The sequence below is a fragment of the Gambusia affinis genome, linkage group LG01, assembly GCF_019740435.1.
Source record: "Gambusia affinis linkage group LG01, SWU_Gaff_1.0, whole genome shotgun sequence".
Classification (NCBI taxonomy): Eukaryota; Metazoa; Chordata; class Actinopteri; order Cyprinodontiformes; family Poeciliidae; genus Gambusia; species Gambusia affinis.
Window position 1 is genome coordinate 36,212,491 of NC_057868.1, and position 25,013 is coordinate 36,237,503.

Below are 25,013 nucleotides of genomic sequence, written 5' to 3' on the forward strand. Positions count from 1 at the left end.
CATAGAGATCAGGATGCCAGAAAAAAGCTGCTGAAAAGAAAATCCCTCAGATTTTGGAGGCTAATTCACATTTTCTGTTTTTGTACTCCATAACCAATTGCTGATCAGTTTTTTTCTTTGTCTCTGGGCCAATAATTGAATGAATAACAACCATGATGTCTTAGTCTTCAATGGTCTCTACTGGTATGCTGCTTTGTAGCTGTGTGCACAACAAATTGTGAGGCACACCTTTCTGTCTGACGTAACATGAACTTTTTCAACAATCTGAGCCACATCTGTTAAATCACCCAGGCTTGCCTTCACTCCCCTCATGCATAAATTATATTTTTCTTTTCTTTCAATAGAAATGGATCACAAATTGATCCACAAAAGCTGCAGTGTTTGAGGGGTTCTGATTCAGTTGCCTTCATATTGCAATTAGATTCTCATCAAAGTCTCAAAACTTCACACATTCACATCGTTCCTGTTTCTAACATAACAACTTTATGCCAAATCATCATTGTTTTTGCCCTTTTTGGTGGTCATAATGTTATACCTGGTGTGAGGAATTTCTGGGTTTCTCTCTTAAAACTGCTCTGTTCCTAAAGACAATGGATGAATTTATACATTTTAACTAAATTTTGACAACAAAAACATATATATTTTTCTTTCTTGCTTTTAAATGCACTGAAATCTGCATATAGTCACCTTTCTAAAATAATGGCCTAAGTCATTTTTCCCCCAAAAGCGATATTGGCAAAAAATGACTTAGGCCATTGTTTTGGACCTAAGACTAAAGGTGACTATATTTAACTTTACTCCATTTAATCTTATTTGACCATTTTATTCACACATTTAAAGTAATTTGCCACTATTCAAAGACATTGGAAGTGTTTCAGAATGTATATGTTACTACCGTAATAAAACATCTATACAACTTTTTTATTTTTTAACGTTACTGACAGCAATTGCAGACCCACAGCTCTTTGTACAAACTGTTTAGTAATTTATGTAATGTTAAATTCTGTCACAAGTTTTAGATTGAAACTTATAAACATATTTTGAGTTTAAACTTTGTGTAATTATCATTCTTTTGTAATGACCTATTATGACCGCATGATGGCACTGTGGTTTAATCCGAAAACCTACAAATTCACTTGTCTTGGCAGAGCTACAAACTTTAAAGAATTCCCCTAAGTAAACCATGAAAGACAAAGTTGTGAAGGCTGCAGCCGACCGATTAAAGAAAGTATGACTTTAAAAGAGCTGCTGTTGTGATCTTGTTTCTTGTGATCCATAAATATTGAGCAAAAGGAAAAGCGATGCTTGAGTGGGGACTGCGGCACCTCGGTAGCTCAGCGGATGAATGAAGATGCAAATGCAGGGAGGGAAAATTTAAAGCCTTTAGTGACACTAAGCACACCCCAGAGGCCACATTGCAGAAAGCTCTGCCTCAGCACATCAAGGACGAAGCCCAACCGTCTGCGCGTCCCCTTGGCACGCATTACATCCAGTTCATCTACATTTCCAGCCAGACAAACTCTTGACTCGATATGCTAAACTGAGCCAATGACAAGGGACAGATGTGTCCTCCTCAGAGAATCCAGTTTCATAAGCTGCTGCTCTACAAACTATTAAATACCCAAAAGAAACCAACGGGATGGAGAAAAAAAGCATTCTATTTTACATGAGAATGGATATGTCTGGAAAGCGTAACCTGGCTTTGCTTTGGCTGTAAATGTCAATTTCATGTCAGATTCTTTCTCTATTCATCCATGTGATTGCTTTATCCCTTTGCATAAGAATAGATCGCTGGCCTATTCTTCTGATTTCGATAAATGGGAAACATCTTAAAGGATGGACTCGGAGACATTCACATGGTCAGGAAACTCTTTATAGAATAGGAAGTTGTGCAATAGACTGTAAATCCATGCAGTTACACTGTGACATTTCTTATTATCTTTACCAGAAATGAAAAAGAACACCTTAAATATACAATTTTCTCAAAATTTCACTGAATCAAATAAATCAAATACGCTGCTTTGAAAATCTACCTAAGTCCATACTTTGAGTTATTTCCGTTTGATCTCATTTAATCACACTTTTATTAAATGCCACTCAATCAAGAATTTGCAGAGCAACTTGTCATCACAATTACAACAGGTCTTTTTATGGTGTATCTATTACAGACTGAAAAGTTTGCACAGTCCTCTCAGTAAAATATAATCTCAGTCAGAATTAATAGAAAGTGACTGTTAACATTAATTTTCAAGTCCTGCTCAGATTCTTATTGGATTTCAGTCTAGACGTTCTGTCTTTTTAACATATAAACATGCTTTAATCTAAACCAAGTGTAGTTCTGGCTGTATGTTTAGTGTTGCTGTCTTTCTGAGAGGTTTAACCCCATTTCTGTCTCAATTCGTTTGCAGCCACTGATTGGTTTTCTGCCAAACATTTAGCTCCATGCATCTTCCTACCCTGATCGGCTGCTGTGTTGAAGAAAAGCACTCCTGTAGCAATGTTGTATCACCACATTTTAATGTTGGGATGGTGTTTTCCGAGCTTAGGGCTGTTTTCACAACTCACTGTAAAACCTGTTCACCTTCTCACCTGTGGTGGCGCTGCACCAAGAACCACTGAAGGAAACAACATAAAAACCTCCAAAGAGGAAATGAGCGTCACTTCCTTCACAAAATGTGAACAAAATTGGAGTAGTGTCAGATTTTACTAGTTGCAGGATTTCTTTTTCGTCTAACCACGAGGCATTTCTCTCATTAGCATTAGACTCACACATTAGTTCAGGTTGTGTTTACGCAAAATGCCGTCCGCCGTTGGAACCATGCTAGAGTTTGAATGCATTATTTACTTAAATTGAACCAACATCTAAGTTTTTAGTCAGGTCGGAGTTCGATTGCACATTCACTGTTCTCCAAATAACTTGAAATTTCAAGGCAAACAAACTACAAGTGGACTAAACAGAAAACATTCACAGCAGCAGCTTTGTTTAGTCTGCTGTAATAAAACTGTAGTTTGTACGCCAAGGGGAAACCGGCAAGGGAGCGAAAAAGTTGTTCAAAGGATTCGGTTAATTTGATACAGGGCAGTGTGAAAGCAAACCACACCAGCTGAAAATGTAACAAATGCTGCAACGTTGATCTTCAGAAAACTAAATCTACTGGAATATCAGGTGTAAAAACTAAAAAGTACAATTTTGGTTTCTTATATGCAGAGCGCTTTATTAAGAGTCATACTTTTATACACATAAAATCCCAACAAAGTACCTTCGTTAACATAAACTGTGAAAACATTCAACCGAATAAAACTGAATAAACTGCAGGGCACTGAAAGGACAAAACAGATGACTTTTGTACATAATGAAACAAAACACAAAAAAACTCATTCGTACAATCTGCTAATATATTAAAACATTTTTTGAACCATTACTTTATGTGCAACAGCGTTCACAAGCTTTCCACTCCCACAGTTTGCCTCAATGACCCTAAAGAGTTTGTTTTCATTTTTTTTTAGCCAGCTGAAAGGAGCTTCTTGATGGATCCTTGCAAAATAGTGTCACAACCGTGATGGCCCCTTGTGGCATGTTGTTTCTCTGAGTCAGTCAGGCATACAGAAGTACAGCTTTCCTCTCCACTGCTTACAGAAATGCGGTTGAGCCCACAGCAGGTGAACCTGTCAGAGTCAGCACCTGCAGCATCCTAACAGCCAGCGGGGGAAAACTGAAGGACAGAGAAAGTTTAGTCATATGCAGCTGTCCTCTACTGCCAGGGGATCTTTGTGATGAATGTGAAACAGAGTGATGTCTGAAAACACCAGAGTTTAATGTTTTACACAGCAGAAATATTAACAATTTTGTTCTATAAATACAATAATTATTCATTAGGAGTGTGCCAAAAATCGATTTGCATAAGGATCTTTAATCTCATTAACTATGATTTGGAGTTGGTATAAAATGTCCTAAAGTCTATTTTAAAAATTAAAGCTATCCACCTGCTGTCAGCCTCTGTTTTGTAAACTGGGCATTTTGACGTCATCATGCAGACGTTACTGGAACTTACACATGCATGAAAAACATCAACACCAGGAGAAAACTAAAAAAGAAACAGAGAGATGTCAAAGGCAAACATTTGGACTCATTTAGTTTTTTGACTGAAGTCCCATGAGCTTGACACGAGCTTCACCGTGTGCAACGTTTGCAAAATTTAGTGTAAGCATTTCAGGAACACAGAAAAATGCATGGAGCCAAAATAAGCCTATTTTGCTCTGAGCAGTTTGTTGTATGATTGGTCAGAAGTTTGCAGCCATTTTTTATGCAAAAAATGCTCTTGAACAGCAATGTTAATATTTCTCTTCAACTTTATGTAACCCCTTGTGGAATTGCATACATTTGTGGGATTCTTCACTAAATAACTACAGAGATTGTAAATCGCTAAAAACTCCTGGATGGAAACTGCAATGTCATTGTCCACGGAGGAGGCTGTCTGCTGAAAGGTGCGGCGCTCTCTCTGTAACCTATAATATCATTCTGCTTTGCAAATCAGCCAGGGGTACCTCATGTGGATACTTTATACGCCTATACATGGAAGAAGAAATTGCTATAAATAATCATTTTGATCCAAATTATGGTGCCAAAATCAAAGTCACATTGAATTGTGAGATAGTAAAACATTCCCACTCCTGTTATTCATGAAGTTGTCACTATAAATCATTCCAAATCCAGCTGTTCTTTAAAGGCTGCAGGTGTTACAGAGTAGTAGTGAACAAAAAGCATCATGTCATGTAAGCTGACAGGCTGGCCTGGTAAATATTTAGGAGCTGCAGAGATCCACAGCTCAGGTGGAATAAAATGTTAACCGGATAAATTAGTCACACATTACAAAATGTGTGAGTAATTTAGTCAATCTTGACTTTATTTTCTTGAAACAAAACTGTATGAAGTTTACTGCAACCCATGCTGACACAGAAAAGACATGAAAGAATATACTCTTGCTGAATGGGATGAACTAAAAATTGGCCTCAGTGTGGGATGCTATTTGTGTCAGAAAACTAACACTTCACATAATCCTGAATGCGCCATCCTTATGTTGAGCCATGATGGTGGCAGCATCCTGCTGTGGGGCTGGTTTTCCTCAGCATGGACAAACACACTGGGCAGAGTTGATTAGAAGATGGATGGGATGAATAAAAATAAAATCCTGGGAAGTTGGTGCAGCAGGACAGCCACAGCACCACAGTGGAATGGTTCAGATCAAAGCATGTTCATTTGTTAGAATGGCCCAGTCAAAGTCCACGCCTAAAAATAAGTGGACACAGACGAATGGTATGTTTTTGTAGATTTCTAATTGTAAAAAAGTTTGAAAATCATGTTATTCCTTCCTTCATACTTCCCATGTGTTGGTCTCTCACAAATCCAAAATCACAAAAATAGGCCGAAGTTTGGGGAAAAGTTTAAGCAAAATAAGTACTTCAATAATTACTATAACTCAAAGGCTTGTCCTTTTGGACTTTCAGAGCTTTGCTCATACAGTTGTTGGCACTATAATTTGTTTAAATGTTGATTTATGAACTAATAGACCATAATTGCTGCTCAGTGCCAGTGTTAATCCAAGCTGTCGCCCTCCTGAAGCACATTAGGCTAGATTTGTATAATGAAGTAATTAGCTCAATTATGACGAAGAAAGTGGGAAGGGTGTTAGAAACTGGGAACAAGAAGAAAGAAAGTAGTCGAGTGCCATGAGTGTTTTTCATCATGGTATTATGAAACTGTCTGGGTGAAGTAGTTGAGAATGATCCTGTTGAGAGCAAATAATTTTCTAAATTAAAGCCCACAGATTTCAACAAAACCCATAAAAAATTGCTTTCCCTTCAGTTGGATCCCCGGTGTTCTGGGTCCCATTTTGTCACCCACTCTTGGATGTCAACTTATTTAAGTTTTCTCTTTTTACATTTAAAAAACGATATTCCTCTGATTTAGTTTTGGTTTCCTTCAGCCAGCAGACGGTGCCATCACAAACAAGAGATCTCCATTGTCTGCTGGTATTGTCATTGTTATTAGTCCTTTGGATTGCCTGTGGAGGTATCAGTGAGCTCAGGGGGAAATGGACGCCAGGCCGGATAATTAGTTGTTCTTCGATGCCAGACGGGCACAGTGCCGTCACGTAGAGGGAAAATTGAAAGTGGCATCCCTATCAGAGTAACACCGGAATAACCTTTGGTGAGAAGGCTGGGTTCCAGTGCATCTGTCACGTCACAACGCAGATAGCCTCTGGCAAGACAATACTGCCTACTGGTTAAAAAAAACAAGCAGAGTGGATAATTATTTTTCTGCAGAGGAACCACTCTCACTGTATTTGTTGAAATGAACAACTACGATTGGAGGAAATCTGTAAATCTTACATAACATGGACATAAAAATGAAGATTTTGTGTATTTATTTGCAGACACTCAACCAGAAACATTTTATTGTTCTGGAACATCCTAAAATGATCAACCTCATTCCCGAGAAACAAGAACGAGGATGAGGAATAAACCTATGCAGGTGACCAAGCCGAGCAGGATGCCATACAAAACAGGCAGAGCCACATCCTGAGCCCCCTTCGAATACGTGGGGACCGGCGCTCTCTTCACGACCAGATCCAGGTCACGCCACGACACATCCTCAACTGAAACACAGCACAAACAAGCCAAACATGCTTAAGATTATGAGAACTATGGGAATGCTTTTTTTGGACAACTTTTCACCTACAGTAATCTCTCAGGAGAGTAAATAAAGGGAGAGGTGATAATTACATTTTTGAGTCTGTTAATGTCCTGGGAAATATACTTTGTAAAGTGAGAGTGTTGATGTTGAGGAGTAATGAGTTGGAAGCCTGCCCACAGCCACCACATCTAATTCAGCATCACATCTAAACACTTAATAGATTCAGGGTTCAGTGAAACATCTTTCAGACAATCTCTGGAGCTATTAACCAGAATCCCCCCCTTTCGCGTCAATAGAATGAGAAATTCCTGCTTAAACATTTGCAAGATTCTATTTCTATCTGTACAATAGTCCATCTTTAAATCTGTGAAAGAAATATCATTACTCTTTATCCTTCGGCCTTTCTGATGCGGGTCCTTGGGCCCTTGTGGTTCTGGATTTGCGGGCAGGTCGATTAGAGAGTTGACTTGCTTTTTGTAGTCCTCAACGTAACGCTTCAGGTTTAAGATTTTATCCTGGTTGATGTTCTTCCCCACTTCTGTGAAACCAAAAGTACAAAAACACGGTCACATTACACAGTAGAGCATTTGACCTTTCACCTACAAGGATGGCTTTTCTTTAGTTCACATCAAGCTGTCTTTGGAGGAGCACAGGTCTACTGAAAATAACCTCCTATCGATCATCCCGGTGGCATCCTGAGAAGTCTTAATGTCAGCCTGATACTCTGAGATGCCGTTCACACCACTTTTCTCCCTCCTGCTCTCTACTATGATGCAGCTTTTCCCATCAGCCTGACATGAATGCTAAGGCTAGCTAGCATGGCCACCGATGGCAGTGGAGTTGTTTTCCCCCTATAGCACATTTAGCAGAGCATTAACAATGTTGATTGACAGCACTAAGACCCGCCTCCTGCCTCTGATTGGTTGTTTTTGACTGGACTTGTGCATTTCTTCAGGTGGAAATAGCAGCAAAGAGAGGAGTCAGAGGAGATTGTTCCGTTCACAGATTATCTGTTTCATATTTTACTGTCACAATAAAGTTTTCATGTCTTTTTGCTTTTCTTAAGTAGATCTAACTATGAATATTTTTGATTTTTACTCCACTACGTTTTACAGTACGTATCTGTATTTTCTACTCCACCAGCTTTCTATGATATTTTGGGTTATGCTAGATATCGCTTTTCTAAAAACAAATGTTTATTAATTTGAAAGAAATCAATGACTTATTCAAACTGACCTGTTCAAAAAAATTGGCTTTTGGGTCTACGTTTTAAAAGTAGTATCAGGAACTTAAAATATTGTTCTCTATTGATCCATTAAAAGGTGGAATATAAAGTATTCTTTAATTGGTGTTGAAGACAAATTGAAGTTGAAATATTTGTGGAAAGGATGCCTAATATCTCATTTTTCAAGCATATCTTTAGCTAGAATCTTTGCTGTAGTTAAAATAACGCATTAATTTTGTTTGAATTAAACAAAAACTTTCAAAGGTGTAATCATTCCTGCAGATAATCTATAAAATTTTGAAGCACAGATTTACAAGTATAGGGTAACAGAAAGTTAAAACAATAAAAATATGCATTATCTGCAATTCTGTTCCTTAAAATGGCACAACAGCATTGACATACGAAGGAAAATGTACAGTCAGCACACTTAAAGATATTTTAGACTGTCACATCAGGGAATACATACATGCATACATTGCAGTGTTTGAGTACTTCCTCAGGGGTAATCCTTTCAGTTGACAAAACAAACCTTTCAAATGAATAAATCTGATGAGATTTCTTCCAAACTGCAGTCAAGTGATCAATGTTTGCTACATGCTGCATCATGCTGACTCCCACCCTTCTGTATTCCTGTCTTACAATTTTCCTTTGCATATTTTCCTTGTATTATTTTTTGTAACTCCAAAAGCTGCTGATGAAAGGAACAGATGGTTTGTTGTCGGGCTCGTGTCAGCTCCACTGAGTCCTCTGTCAGATCATTTACACCCTCCTTCCCATTGCCACTCAGCTGTGGAGTTGTGTGCAAACCGGACGGCAGCACATACCAGAGACTGGCAGCGTGCAAACTATCCCAGTCTTTAAGTTCCAATTAAAACAAACCTCAAAGTGATGAAGCAATTGTTCACTCTTACTAACATCTTGGAGAGGCCATCTTGACAGGAATAAATCAGTTTTGAAACTATGCAGACATGTAGCAGAATGAGGCTTTGTTCCAGTTTCCTTTTGTCAGGGGACATGTTGTGCTTTTGGGATTTGCTGCTATCAGTGGTAATGCACATAAAAAGAGAGAAGCTTTAATTTGACAACTAACTAATTAGTAGGATCACACAAATTCCTGTTTATGAAAGAAAATATAATTAAGTGCTGCAAGGGGTAAGCTTTTTGTAGGAGTTCATTTAGAGCTGGGGATATGTTACATGATTTTTTTGTTCTTTTGGTCAATTTTACATCCGATTCCCAGGTCTGTCATTCTAGTTGTGGTTAGTTGGCAGAGCAATTCTGTCAGTTTTGAGACTTGGGAAGTTTGATAGGGGAACCAACAAGACAGTCCAACAAACTCGCGTCAGATCTGAATGTAGTCAGGTTTAATCAGATTAATCGTGATAAATTGATTATGAAATAATTGCCTGCTAACTTAGTAATCAAGTAATCAGAAACTGCAGTAGACAGATTCTAAAAAACAACACTCAGAGCAGTAATTATGCCAAAACTGTACAAAAATATATTATTTGCTATAAACCATCAAAGGTACATTAAATGTTATTGCATTTTAGGCAATACAATATGTAATTTCTTATCTGGTCCTTTCATTTCTTACTAAAAAAGGGAATTAGCAGAAATATAGATTGTCTGTGAATATCTTCCATTACTGCTAGTTACTGGAATGTTGGTCCAGTCAAATCCTCTCTCTCCTTTCTCGCTCTCTGAGAGTTTAATGCTCTCAGTTTGCTTTAGTTGTTCAAAATCTTGTAGTCTGTCAACTTCTAGCAGGTCCAGTTCAGATCTCCAGTCTTGTAAAACATCTGTTAGCATAACCAGTCTTTTCCAAATCTGTGAAGAATGTGAGTGTGTACTGAGGGCCCGGCGTAACTTACCTAGGGCAATGTCTGTTCTGCCGATGTGCTGCAAGGCACGAGAGAGCCTGTCGTAGTAAATCTTTTCACCAAACTTCAGCAGCCAGTTTGACAAGGATGTCCTGCATTGACTCTTTTCATCTGCTAAACACAAAACACCAGACAATTAGAGAAACGTGACACTGAGCACCAGGAAGCCGCAACAAGCACTCAAAACTGAGCTGGACATGTTTTTCCCTCACATCAAACACATTTTTTATTTTGGTATTAAAAAAAATTATATTTGCACAATTTTGCAGTTATTCAACACTGGATTCAGTCTTTCAATATTGTACTTATATTCAAGTATAATATTAACATAGCCTCTAAATAATCTTGTCTATATTTTTTGCTGTACACTTATTTTGTTTAAAAATGCATTAAAAGTTGATCATTCATGTAACATACAGTACAGACCAAAAGTTTGGAGTTGTGTCCAAACATTTGGTCTGTAGAGTAAAACAAAAGATGAATGATTTTTTCTTCATTAAAAAATGTGAAATAAGTATTACAAAGTATTAGAAGAAAGTAATGTTTTGTAATAAAAATCTAAAAAATAATTTATATAAAAAAAATACAATTTACTGCAATAAGATTCCCCCGCTAGTCTAGAATAACAAATCAGTAACATTGTGTATCTATAGGCATTGTTCTACTCAGTATATTTTATTTCCCTCACTGTTTTACTTTGACATTTTCCCGTCTAAACTTTTTGGATGACCCATTATGTAACTCCACATGGGAACAGTATTGCACCACCTGAGAAAAAAAACCCGTCAACGATTTTAAGAGGGGTCAAAGGTCTCAAATGACCTGTGAACCAACCTGCATCTCTCTTGGCTCTAGAATTCAGTCGATTATTTTCTAGAGAGAGACGGTCAATGCGCTGAAAAATGTCCTCTGCTGGGCGAGACAGGGCAATCAGGAGCTTTTCACAGTCTCTGGAGGTCAGCATCTCCACTAAACGCTCCACCTGATGAACTCCAATGTCTTCTGCCACTGAAAGTCAAAAAATAAGGAATAATGGCAGCAGCAAACACAAAAACAAAAGCAGATAGCAACAACTTCTGCTTTAGCTACTGCCACGCGAAGTTGTGATTGTCTTGTGTATTAAACTGTCATATTAATATGAAGCATTCATTGGCGTCTGAAATCCAAAACTCTAAATCTGTGAAAGTTTTTTTTCCTGCTCTGTTTCTCCCACCTGTGTCTTCCTGTGCTGACCTCTGGGACAGAAGGAGAAAGAAGAAACACAATTTATAGACTTTCATGTCAGCTGTTCAGTGTAAGTCTGTGCTCCTTCATCAGTTTGTACCAACAAGCTTAAATTGTTTTAAAGATAAACATAAGTCTCAGAAGCCAAACACCAAGGATACTGTTGCTACGCTAAAAAAATCACACATTGTTGGTAATGTTTTTACTAACATATTTGGATATTAAAAATAACATTTAACACAAAAATACAAGTTATTTAAATAACAACACAAACTGAAGAAAGTTTAAAATTTTCTGTGAAGTGTTGTTGAAAATTTCAGTTCTTATTAAGGCATTCCCATATTCATTCCCAAATAACTTATGTGTTTTATATCAGAGGCACATAATTATAACACTGTTATTTCATATTAGGATAAATTTGTTCTGTTTCTATCTCAGGCAGGAAGTTTTTTAGTGGAAGTTGTTACAGATTATGAGTCTTGTTAAGTGTTTATGGAGGTCTAAAGAGAATTGGAAATCAACCTGAATGGAAAATTTCCTAGAAGTGGAGGAAATCCGACACAACTTGCCACATTCCTTGGACTTCCCACACATACAAGTTCAGCCTGAATGCAGACAGCTTGCTATTAAGTGAAGTCTCCAGGGACCCTTAAGCCATCATGGAAGCAAGGTCTTGCTACTGTTAAAGATGATCTACTATTCTTCCTTTAAACAAGTTAGAGTAACTCTATGGGTTGTTCAAAACATGTTTAATAAATTTTTTGAACAGATATTTTCAGATAATGAGATTTTATCTCCTCAGTTCAGCTATTTTTTTTTTTTTTTAGCTTCTTTCAGAATTAGCTGTTTTATGACATTGTCACTTTTATCCAAATAAGCTTCTGCTGGCCACGCCGCCTACTCAGTGTTTACATTCTCTAATATTTTATACATGTGAAACTAGTCTTTTTTTTTTTCTTTAGCATTTCATTGGTTTAAACCTGTCAACATAATGAACTTTAGTTTGGTGGAATCTATCAGTCTTTGCTTCAGTTCAGTATTTGTAGTTCTCTAATATTTGAAACATATTTTTATTCAGCTCTAAGTGTCAGTTTGTTGTTATAGTTCTCTGTGTGTCTTAGTTCCTGCTAATATTAAAAACCAGCCGTTTCTATTTGTTTCTGTGTTGCTTCGTTGTTCTCTTCAGACCTTTTGAGTTGAATCTGGATCATTTTTTACGTTGGGTTGTGTCTCTGGTTTGTTTACATTTGGATTCACCCACTGACTTTAGTTTAGCTTTTAATTTTTCTTTAATCAACTTGTTAATTTTTGCCCGCCTGGCTCCTTCCTGCATTTTGATCCCTGAATTTTACTTGACAGTCAGAAACGTTATTCTTGATCTATCTGGTGTTTTCCTTGATGTTCATGATGCTGCTTGTTCAATAATGTTTTTAACAAACCTCTGACATTTTTATAGAAGAGCTGTAGCTTTGCTGGGATTAAATTACACACTGCAGGGTTTATCACTAAGGTGATTTCTGAAGGGAATTGGTTGCACTTGACTATATTTAGGCCTAGCATCACAGTAACAGAACGTGAAAATGAATGTACAACACACTTCAAATATTTAGAGCATCTTGGAAACCATGTTCTTCCACACAGTTTTGCACTACTTTGTGATGATCTTTCACATAAATTCCTCAAAAAAGCTTGTAGTTGTAGTAAAAAACCTGAAGTTTTGGAAACATTTTTTATTTGGTACTCATTTTTTATTCAAAAAAATAATTCTTTTTTGACCCAAGTGACCTTCTATTGAGAGACAGGAATCAGGGTGGAGAAAGATGCAGAAACTGGCCTGACACTGACAATCAAACCCAAGACAACTGCATAAAGGCTTTTAGCCTCTGCACATGGTGAAGATACTTGCACATTTTCAATACATTAACTATTTTCTTTTTATTGCAAGATTTATGCTGCAGGTAGCAATAAATCCCTAAGATAAATTATTTTAAAGCATTGCAAATGTGTATGAGAACAAAAGAAATGGTTCATATGAATTCCTGTATTTGTGCAGACATTGATAACCAAGGGCTATAAGTATGTTACACTTTTATGATTTTTGCATATTAAAAAAACATCAGTGGTTGTTGTAAACCAAACAGAACCCTGCAGAGAGACAGTCTGTTCACAGCCCTGTGGCTGTAGAGCTCTGTTGCTAAAGTCAATTGAACTTAAAAGCTCTACCCAGATCAGGCCCCGTTAGACCCTGAAGATATATGCTCCAAACAGCTTGAAAGTCCATACTACTAGTCTCTGCATGGTATCTGTGGCTAACACTTTCATGTCTGTTTCTCCTTCCATTGCAGAACTTCAGAGTATTGTGCTGGAAGTCGTGGAGATGCATCTATTTAGCAGGGAGAAAATGTTTAATGGCATCATTGTGAGGGCTATGTCGAGGGCATGTTTTAAATTGTTAATAAGCTTCATCTGCCAAGAAGTAAAGCTTGTTTGTGTGGGCTGGAGTCTTAAATTCTCCATGTGGGCTAATGAAAAAAAAAAAAAAAAGATCTGCTCAGGGGCTGAGAAACACAGAAGCTAAGGAGTGGGTGGTATAATAGTTCTGCGATGATTTGAGATGATGCACTATTAGAGGAAAAAAAAAGAAACACAGGGCAGGAGGTTAGGAATTTTATTCATGTTATGTTACAGTTTCCAGCAGATAATTCAAGGTTTACATATATAGCATGAAATAAAGCAGGAAAAAAATTAAAATATTTGATTACTGATAAAGTACAGGAACAAACTAATTGACTTGTGTGCTGGTATCCTTCTTGCAATCTGGTCAGCTCCTGAAGTCATGTGTCCATGTCTTTTACACTTCACACCACTGAAATCTGGTTAAGTACAGATACAGACTCCGGTGGAATGAAGGATAGAACACATGGAATATTCCTGCAGTGTCTGAAATAAAAAAAAAAGACAAAATCACACAGTCAGGACATCTTTTCTCACACTCTGATTCTCACATTTCCCTAAGGTAATGAATCACAATCAGTACTTTTTATTTTGTTTCTTTGCAGCAACAGCAGGTCCTAAGTCATATCAAGATAAGCCTGTAAGCTTTATTTTCTGTGTTAAGCTTTAGGATAGAGGCCAACCCTGAAACCTGGTGCAGTCTCAAGCTGTGACTCCATGATTTATGAGGAAGCCTCTGAGGTTGAGGAGGTGGCAGTGACTGCCTCAGGAGTTGAATGTCGACCTCTCCCTTTTTTTCCCGTGAGTTTTAAGTTAAACCTGAGCGAGACCGGGCCTGCCCTGCGCCTTGACTCCAGGGTTTCCATGCTGCAGGTATGATCCGTGGCTCTGACAGGTTATCACAAGCCTGAGCTGAATTCTGGTTTAGTCATCAGCAATATGAACCCACATCAGCCCCTCTCAAGCTTCCCTTGCTATCAGCCCACCCAAGATTTGTGTTCCCGGAGTGAAAAAACATTTATTTTCTGTTCGAATCACCTGCAACTTTCCAGAAGTCACCATTCGATATGTGATTTACTTACTTCTTCTGACCCAAAATTTACCTCTTATTCTGCTTATTCTGCAAATCATCTATTATACGATAAAATGAATCTGATTTTTATATATCTAAATAGTCAACCTAGATGAAGACGTAGTACTCACCTTTTAAGTTCTGTAGCTCCCACTGGTTTGCAAACAACGATGAAGCTCAACTCAGACTTCATGGAGGTTGAAGGTACTTCTGACAAGATTTTCACTGACTTTTTTCTCTACCTCATTCAGGTGGTGTTTTAGACAACTGCACCAACCAATAAGAGGCAAGTCCTTGAGAAGGACCGCCTTGTTTTTTTTTTCGTCTTTGTGAAAAACCTGCCACACCTTATTACGTGGAATGATCTTATTACCAGGAAACGTGAATGTAAAATTTTCAAACTATTAAAAAATGCAGGTTATATTCTTAAAACGAATCCAGTCAAAAATAGATTCACTCTTAGCACAACAGAGTTACCATCTTATGTAGTTCAAAGGCAATGAAAAAGAGTTTCATGTAATATTTATCTAATAAGGGCCTTGTGTTCATTATTTGATGAGTCTCTGCTGTAATTTGTTCATTTTTATCTTCCCCTCGAGAGCGAACCGCATTCTCCATTAGACCAAATTGCTTTCATGAGCTCCTTAAACAAGTTCCTTTAAAAGAAATGTATTTCACAACTGTGGCAAGAAAGAAAGTGCATGTGCTGTTTGTTTAACATTTATATCTGTATGCATAGGATATAATCCCTGTCTTATTAAAATAACTCAGATCAGACAGCGTTTTGTTTCATCTTGTGAAGACTGATTTGTTCTTTGAACTGCATCCAAGCATCTTACTTGAAATGCAAGTAAATATCCGGCTTTCCAACTTTTGCGAGAAATGGTGTAATGCCCGACATCCTGCGCTGTGAAAGACGGGACATTTTGAAAAGCATTCCTCTCCTTCACAATGGCAGGGTCGCGGTTGAGGAGGGGTCGGTGGGGAACAGCAGTGCTGACAAATTCCTGAGGGCTGCATTGAGCCTCACCTGACAAAGTATTCCTCTCGTGGGAACATTCGTTTAGCCCCAATCTTTTTTATGTGTGATTTTATTGACAAGGACACCAGTATCTTTGACTTATGAGGTGTTGTTCCCCAGAGATAGGCTGTGTTTTACCTCAGTGTTTGGTGCGGACCGGATTGCTCGGGACAGTGAGACTTGTTCAGGGTAATCTTTAGGACCACTTGAAGGTGACAGGTGAAAAATGAGCCTGTAAAACATACTGCTTGGAGCAGCTTTGGATCTGGGTGACTAAAGAAACTGAAAAAGAGTTTCTGAGATCGGTTTGTACCCCGCTGGTTGAGTTGCAAGGTGGCCTGTGTGTTATGAATATGTTGTTTAGTTTAACCCCTTTCTAAAATCTTTTCTCTGAGATTTTACCACATTAGCAAGTTTTACTAAATAGAGTAAATTATCTTTTTAAAGTCTGAAAAATTGGATGTTGTTAAAAGCTCTAAAGATCAAAAGTTGATGTTCCAGTCTTTCTTTCTGTGTTGATCCTGGTTGTTGGTGAACATAATTTGACAGCAGCCACACCCATGCTGTTAGTGAGTTGTGCTGTCAGATTTTTCATGGTGGATTGAAAAATAAAAGGTTTCTGTTTTTGTGTAGATGATTTGTAAAACAATATATAAGTCATGCACAGTATTTTATTGATCAAACAAGTCTCTGTTTTCACCAATATGCAAAGTGTTTTTCACACTTTGCAGGAATGTTTGGAGTAAAATTGAGTCTGTATTGGCTGCTGACTTTATCAATTAGTTGGTCATTAAAACTCAGAATATCTACATAAGTTAAATGCTCACAAACACCTAAGTTACTGGTGGCATTTTCCAGTACTAAAATCCCTGAAGGCAACATGCACAGAGAGCAATGGCTCCGTTGCAACATGTTACAGTGAGGAATGTGAGCTTCAACACACTAATCAGACATACAGCAAGCTTCTGCAATGGTGCATCCATAAGTGTCAGAGTAACAAATGTCTTTACTGTGACCACAGCTGCAAAAATCTGCATTTAATGGCAAACTGCAGCATAAAGGGGTCTTAGTGAGGAAAAAACGCTTTTCCTTGTTATTAATTTACCTCATGCAACTTTTGGCAAACTAAACAAAAAAACCAAATTTAAATGTAATTATAATTGAATTTGTACATTTCCAAAATAACCTTCATATACTTTTTAAAAATATTTGCTGAGATAGATGAACCCATATATGCCTAAAATCAAAGCATGAGTTCAAATTTTCTTGGGAAAACTGATGCATAATGCATCATATTGAGGTGACATGTATTCAAAACTATGATTAGTAATGTCATGCATAAATGTAAGAGATGCCTGCTGTTTATTCACGTAGAAAGAATCAAGCTAAATTATGAATATGTTTCATATTGTTTGCAACAAGATAAAACATCTCAAAATGAAAGAGTTTTTCCATGCTGGATTTTGGTTCAAAGACTTCAGTCTTTGAGAAATGTTTTATACTTTTATTGGAGGTTTAGGGATGCTGGTCAGGAATCTGCCCAGAGGTGGTTTCTCTTCCTCGACATTCCCCTCCCTTTATCTCCTTTTCTGACGCCTCATTGGCCATTTCTCTCCTGATGTGCCTGGCTAGGAATGCGTCTACCTTCTAATGCAGTTTTGTGTTGAAGCAAATTGACAATGAGGAGCACCATCATCGTTTTGCAGCATAAATATTTAATTCCCTATTTGGATGCAGATCCAAAGTGTCTCACACGGAATACAAATGGGCTGTCAGAATGGGTTGAATTTAACTCAGCTTCTGTGCGAATATGATTTGTGTGAGCTCAAGACAAATATGGTGCAAATTTGATTAGGTCTTATTGGGAATCACTGTAAAACAACTGAGTAAAGAATAAATAATGATTTTTTTTTAAATTAAAGGCAGCAATATGAACTGTTATAGACAGCTGCAAGTTTTAAGTTTATTAAAGTTTGAACAATATTTTATTTGAAAAAGCTGTTTATTGTTAATGTCAGCCTTACTGAAAATTGAATTGACAAAAAAAAAAAATCTAAAGACAATTTATTTGACAAGTATAAAACTAGGCTTCTGTATTTACTTTGATGATTTATTGGGAATTCTTTATTTTTGAGACAAAGTACAAGTAAACTATATTTTAAAAATGAAAATTTTTCTTTTTTTTTAACACTAGCAGCCTGATAATGCTGCTAGTCACATACACTTCAATAATGCAGACGTTTTGCTTTGCCAGGACGAGGTATGCAGATGTTAAATACAATGCAAATGCAAAAAGACATCAACAATCCCCTAATAATAACATTTCTAGCATTTCCAAAGAAACTCAGCCTTTCATTCAACAGAGGAAATTATTATTCACTAATATAAAAATTACATGACAGCCATTGATCGTTCCAGGAGTTGATGTCCCAGCAAATGCACCCCAAGGACCAGCATGCAAAAAACCCAAGATTTCAATGTCAGACTCTGCAGGCCTTATTCAGCTTGTTTAATGTTCCTCACACTCTTAAGAGGAATAGACTGAACAACTGCAGCTCCTGTGAAAAGGGTTTGATGAATAAAACATTTCCGCTTCAAAAAGATTATGTATTATGACTAAAGGGGAATGCATTTTGCAGTGCGTCATTCCAATAGCTACTGGTCAGTTAGTGCTTTAATGTACGTGCATTGAACACATTATGCTGAAGAGCACTCAGACTGAACAGATGGACTGCAGTTGTAAATAGGTTAGAAAAGGTTAGTGCCACAACCTGCAGTGGCGGCCGGCAGCCTGACTCCAGAGGTGTGGGAACTGGGATGCACTTTCTTTTTTAGACAGATTAGACCTAAATTGATCTGTATCAAGTTAGGGCGAAAACCCCCCCAAAAACTAGCATAATCCATCAACATAAATAAGTAATAAAAACTACCAAGCATGGGTGTGGAGGGTGAGGATTTTAATTTAAGTCTGAGAGTCTTCCAACTAAGAGCTGCTCTCAATACAGAAGTATTAAAGTCAAATATGAAGCCATCTTTCCGACAGCTGAAGCTTGACCCACACAAAGTAATCAAAAGCAAATACCACAACTAATCTAAAGTGAAGTGTCTGAAAGAAAAAAAAATCAAGGTGACTCAATGCTCCAGAGAAAGTCAAGGACTCAAAGTGATTGAAACTTCGTAGAGACAGAGATCGAACTTAAGAGGAACTTTCTGTACAGAAAAAAAACTTGCCAACCTCATGTGTGAACCAAAATTCCTTCACAATAATGAGAGAAACTGATAAAATCAGACAAGAAACAACTCATTATGTTTAAATGTGGCTCTGCAGGTTTTTGAGTCACATGGTCTATTTGATTTTTCCCATGACTGCATTCACCTGAACCAAGGCAAAACATGCTACAAAAGGTGATGAACACTTCTTCCATTACTGAGAATGTTTGACACTGAGATGAATTGCCTAAAAAAATTATGACATTTTAAGCTCAAGTAAACAAAAATCACATACATTTGGGACAAGAGTCATTGGATGTCATCTGATTTCTCCTCATGACTGACTGTAAATTAAGATTGCATAAAACGGTGCCTCATTTGCATAACAGTACAAACCTTTTCACCCAAAATGAATCATTTGGGGCAGGAACAAGCTGGGTAATTCTTCTATTCTTGTGTGAGACAGGGGGTCTGTCAGTACCCTGTGTTTATGCACTTCTCTCACTGACACAGAATGCTCGGTAATAACAGTGGTGGGATGGCATCCCAGCAGGAGTCATTGAAAAAGCTCCTATTTTGCTGAAACATTGTGCCTCCGCCCGATGAGTTTGGGAGCTTGGATGGCTAGTCATTGCTGTTACTACAACACATGAATCCACACGCCTTGTATCTGGTTTTCTCTTTGTTGCAAGAAAACCTACAATGTCTGTAGCCAGTTAGATGTAAAATAAGAAATTGTTTCAGTTTGTATTGCTACATTTATGATCACGTAGTTTCTGGTTTCTTCCAGTGGGGAACACAAAAGCTTCTTGAACACTCCCAGGATTTCTCAAAGCATGCTACAACCATACCAGGAACGGGTCGGGGCTTGTTTTCTGCTCAGAATACCTGTCTGGTATTTCACTAAGCCTCCTCTCCCGAAGAAACTATGGAAATTCCAGGAGGCTGAAGGTGTCGATTAGCCCTGCTTTATTCTGAGTGGGAGCCTATACGGCTTCTGTGTGATGGGATGGGGACAGGTGTTGTTGAAAGGTCAACACTCCTTTGTTGACAAAGGTGAGACAGACATGACCATCCCCCTTTTGATTAGCTAGTCCATTAGTTAACCTGGTCACACAATAGAGCAGACATGGAGAACCTGGGTCAAATATCGGACTGTTGGAATGTCCCCCTAAAGGGCCGATGGTAGATTTAGGTCGTGTCTTTTTGCAAACTCACACTGCCTAGGAAATATATTAAATTAACCACAATGCAACTACAAACTTCAATGGTATTTTATTAAAGAGAACAAATGCGTTTTCTTAAGAAGATATGACATGCATTTATATTTAACCATAGTTCTAAGTAAAATCTAATGCAATCTTAAGTAACTTTAAGTAACTGGTTGCAATTAAGTCTCACTGGAAACTGAACTGTTCTGTGAAGGAGTTTAGAGGTTTGCAAGAGAACATTAGTAAAAAATAAGAACATTAGGATGACAGAAAAACACTTTGGACGGGTCAGAGATGGAGAATGGAGAACTTTAAAGAATAATTAGCTTATGAAACAAAAACTCAGGCTCTAAAAATCTCCTGGAGCATTCTTCAGTCTATCATCTGTATGATAGTGAGAGGACATTAATAGCAGCTTGAGAGGCCAAGGTGAGGAAATCAGAACTATTAGTTCTGAACTCCACAAATCTGTTCTTAAAAAAAAGAGGATTTGTAAGGCCACGTAGGAAAACATTAATCCCTACAAGGTTCTTTGACAAGATGAGAAATTTTATAGTTTTGGCTTCTTTAGAAGTAAAATCAAACAAAGAGTCTTAGTTTGTATGCGCAAATCTGGTGGAACATATCCCAAAGCAGTTGCAGCCATCTGTAGTTCATCAAAGGTAAACTTAATAAACTTTATATAACTGGTTTGCAAGTTTAAATTCAGTAAACTTGCAAACCAGTTATATAATGATTGCAATGACTCCAGCAGGAGTCATTGTGTATCAATGACTCCTGCTGGGATACATAACTTTCAGTGTAACTGCACTGAAAGTTGGTTCTACAACCTACTCACTCAAGGGGATGAATATAAATCTACTATACATTATTCAAATTTGCATAAGTAAAAACATGCCAATATACTTTACTACTGTTCTTCTTTTGTAGCAAAAAATGCTTTTGTTTTATTTTGTGTATAACTTTGTTTATTCTTAAATTACACTACGTTCAACAAAGTCAAACAAAAAAAAAAAGTCATGCATGTTTAAATTTTGTGATTGTAGACAGAAAAATTCAAAGCGCATAAATACTTTTGCAAGGTTTGCATTCTTATTCTAGGAACATGAGTTTTTAAAACATGTAACTTTTGCAGCATTTTAAGTAGTATCTTGAATTCAAGTGTGCTTCCAAAGTTTGTAATGATAAGTTTAGTAAATGTTCTTTTCTCTATGCGATTGATTTTTGTTGGCTTTGGCTAACCTCTCAGTACAGGGCTTGTGTAGCTTGACTCGGTTACTCAATGCACTTCCCAAGAGGTTACTAAAGGCAAATTAAAATTTCTTGACCTCTAAAGGAAAAGGGTTATCCAAAGACAAAAGAAATGGAACAAAAGGGAAGGAAGGTGTAATTGAGTGCACACTGTAACAAATATCTTTCTGTAGAGGTTATTTCGTGATTTGCTGTGAACAGTACATAACACTCTACACCATGAATACAAAAGTCGTCTGTTTGAGCTCAACAGAGACAAACATGGTTTTCACTTTAAACAGAGGTTAGATTAAAATGCTATGACTGATTTACTATTATAAATCAATATTATAAAAAACTTTTAAAAAATTACTTATTTCTTCATATTAGAAAGAAAATTGCAATATTTATTCACATTTTCTTACTCTGCTCTGTCAACATGAAAGAAAAATAGCTGGATCTGAAGCTATCCACTCTTATACCTCTGGGACATTTCAAATGTCTTTAGGACAGAAAGAGAAATCTTCTTATGAAACTTGCCCTCCTTATAGCTCATATTTTATTGGCTTATTTAATTGAGTTAACTCTCTTAATTACTTGTTAGTGTTCACAATGTTTACAAGGTTAAAATAAGATACATTTGTATTTGTTTTGGAGATAGAGCCTAAAAATATATCCATCCATCCATCCATCCATCCATCCATCCATCCATCCATCCATCCATCCATCCATCCATCCATCCATCCATCCATCCATCCATCCATCCATCCATCCATCCATCCATCCATCCATCCATCCATTCATCCATCCATCCAATCATCCATCCTTCCATCCATCCGTCCATTCATCCATCCATCCAATCATCCATCCTTCCTTCCATCCATCCATTCATCCATCCTTCCATCCATCCGTCCATCTCACAACAGAAAATCCAGACATCTGTCTCCCCAGAAACATTCTCAAGTTCCTTCTTGAGGATCCCCATTTGTTTCCTGGACAGAAGATAAATGTGATCCCACCCTGGGGTCTCCTTCTAGTGGGACTTCCCCAGAAAACATTCAAAGGGCCCAGGAGGCATCCTGGTCAGACGCCTGAACCTCCTCAACAGTTTTCTTTTAATGCTTCTCTAAGCTTCCCACAATTAATGAATCTCCTTACTCTGACTTTAAGGCAAAGTCTGTTAGAACATGGACAGCACTCTTTTCTTTACTACAAAAAGTGATGCCCCAATTCATTTATCCAGGTTCTGGTTCATCCTACCATCCTTTGCGGATAAGACATCAAGCTACTTAAACCCCTCTGCCTGAGGCTAAGACCTTTTCTGGTTGAAAACTACGACCTAAGACTTACGGTAACAGATTCTGATCGAGGATAATCCACACTCTGCTGCGAACGTCTTTGTATGTTGAAGGTTATGGACAGGAAAGGTCAAGAGAACCACAATATCTGAAAAAAGAAAGCAAATGAGATGCTGAGGTTCCCCAGTTTTTTTCCCTCTCACATTTCTTTACTTAATTTTGATTTTGATTTCAGATTTTGTTGGTATTTCCATATTTTGGTTGTAGTACATTAAATATAATTTGTCCTTTTCACAATTATAAATTTGCACATTAAAAGTTCTGTCAAACCCAAACAGGTCACAAAACTGTTTGACTTGTTTGGTTTCTCTAATAAGGTCATATATATGCAGTTGCAGCTGCATAGTTTACAACCAAAGATAAATTATATGAAGTCAGATCAACAAAATATTTTACATTATGTAAGCAGTACTCTGCTCTTCAAATTCTTTAGGGCCACAAACTGACTAAAGTGATTATCAGGAAACCCGATTTAAGCTACAACTTTTAGATAAGTCAACGTGTTTGTAAGTGTTATGTTGTACTTCAGAAAAAGTTGCTTTTATTAGAAATGATGAGGACATTTCGTCTTGCCTTTACTGCTGCTACCAACATCTCTATTTTTCTCATTGCCATAAGTGTTGTGTTGGTTGGTTCAGAGACAAAACTCAAAAAGTAAAAAATTAAGTATGTTTCCCTTTGAATTTTTTCATCTTTTAACAAGTCTTGAAGCTTATAATGAATGTTATGGTCCTGGTCATGTTCCTTCTTGCTGGATCGCATTTAAAGTTCTTTCTCAAAGGTAATAATGGCCATTTTGTGTTCAACGTGGTTCTGAGATTGAGGTGAACCCTGTTTCTGTGCCACAATTTTTGGCATCCACCCTGCTGTGATCAAGACTACAATGTTGTTAAGAAATTCTGCCCTCTGATCAAGTTGGCATGATCATCTGTGCCAACCGGAAACAATTTACACTTAAATAGCTTTTTGTTTAAAAGAGAGAAAAAAGGAGATAGACAGAAAAGTGTGCTCTTGTAGCTTCTGAATACATGATGGAATTGCCTCACAAATTATGTGAAATGTGGAGGAGGTGTGAAGAACACTCTCAGTGTAAAGCTGCTTTCTTTGTTTCTTCTTTTGGCCATGGCAAAAACAGCGGACATTAAAAAACAGCCAACTATTGACATGACTTTCTATAGGTGTTGAAGGTCGTTTAGTGGAGAATCTTTACTGCATTGCTTTATTTTCACCTCTTGAGGCCGTTTTGTTTCTGTCAAGCTGAACCTCATTCTGGAGAAAAGTCTGTTTTCAAAATATAAAACTGTTTCAGATAAGTGAACTGTTAAAAACTCTGCCTAGCTTAACTTTATTACTTAATTAGATCTGGACAAAGAGGAGATCAGATGGAACTGTTTTGCTATAAACAGGTCCATCAAAGAGCCAAGATGACTAAAGAAGTCACCTTGGTATTTTTGATGGCCACTGTTTTACTAATTTTTTTTGCGACCTATTAAAATAGAGTGAATGCGTTATCATTAAGTAGAAACAATCAATTTTAGTTGGTCATGCAAACATTACTAAGATGAAAAAATATTTGAACTGTTTTAATTAAATCATACAAAGCAAGTCAAATTAAAAGAATATTTTAACGTAAAACTGAATTTTTCTAATTTTCTGGCACACTGGTTTTGTTTTTTAACAGTTTTTCAAACTCTGTAAATGTGCATTAACTCTTTCATGCTTTCACATTCTTTGCAAAGATATTACTATTTTTAATATGCTGAATGTTTCATATTATTTCAGATGTACAGTTGTGGCAAGGGCCTTTTCCTGATGCCTAGAAAATGTAGAATCTCATCACCAGAATCAACTTTTAAACACCAATCTTTAAAGTAAATGTTTACATTTGCACAGCACAAAGATGGCAGAAACCAGTGCTATTTGCATCAGCAAAATTACATTACTTTGACAAAAAGTATGTAAATAAAAGCAGCAGATCAGATGATTAAGTTTGCAGTGAAAGCAGCTTGTCCAGAGGGAATTACAGTTTTTATTGAATTTAGCAAACAGTTTCGATTTTTCAGCCAACAACTGAAACCAGTTCATAGTTTCAGTGCCCACAAGTCCAAACAAGTTTTGAACACTCAAGGCTTGTACATGTCATTCCCTTTGTCCTATACAAACACGTTTCCTGAATGAATGTGGTAGAAATATGGCTATGTTGCACTCTTATGTTTGTTGTTTATCAATAAATTAAGAAATAGGAATCTTCATTTGTGAAAAAAAATAATAATAAAGATTTAATTTTTAACATCATGATAAAATCTTTAATGAAAAGTTCTTTTTCCTTTTCATTCTAAGAAAAACTTTCTTAAAAAACATAAATTAGGCAACGTTGACCTGTGTCTAAGCAATGTAAAATTGGGATTAAGTAGCTGAAAGTCTAATCCAG

At 37.1% G+C, this 25,013-nt stretch overlaps 1 protein-coding gene across 2 annotated transcripts; it reads right to left on the reverse strand.

Moving 5' to 3' along the window:
- Positions 1–6,408: 6,408 nt before the first annotated feature.
- On the reverse strand, positions 6,409–11,136 carry LOC122830854 (transmembrane and death domain protein 1-like). 2 transcript variants are annotated; one of them, XM_044116580.1, is made up of 5 exons: positions 11,016–11,136; positions 10,637–10,810; positions 9,794–9,913; positions 7,080–7,232; positions 6,409–6,656 (listed from the first exon to the last, which is right to left on the reverse strand). In XM_044116580.1, exons 1-5 carry the CDS (start codon positions 11,080–11,082, stop codon positions 6,487–6,489), a joined length of 684 nt encoding a protein of 227 aa, XP_043972515.1. In that variant the 5' UTR covers positions 11,083–11,136; the 3' UTR covers positions 6,409–6,486. The 2 variants fall into 2 exon arrangements, with proteins under 2 accessions (XP_043972515.1, XP_043972506.1); XM_044116571.1 differs by having other exon boundaries at positions 9,794–9,916.
- Between the last annotated feature and the right edge of the window lie 13,877 nt (positions 11,137–25,013).

What these genes read in the sequence shown, in the direction of transcription:
- LOC122830854 (XM_044116571.1), bottom strand. Translation starts at nt 11,082, where the DNA reads ATGAAAGTCTATAAATTGTGTTTCTTCTTTCTCCTTCTGTCCCAGAGG. An exon ending in GTCAGCACAGGAAGACACAG is followed by an intron (nt 10,811 to 11,015) that starts GTGGGAGAAACA and finishes TTTGACTTTCAG; the next exon opens with TGGCAGAAGACATTGGAGTT. An exon ending in GAAAGGCCGAAGGATAAAGA is followed by an intron (nt 6,657 to 7,079) that starts GTAATGATATTT and finishes GCTGTGTTTCAG; the next exon opens with TTGAGGATGTGTCGTGGCGT.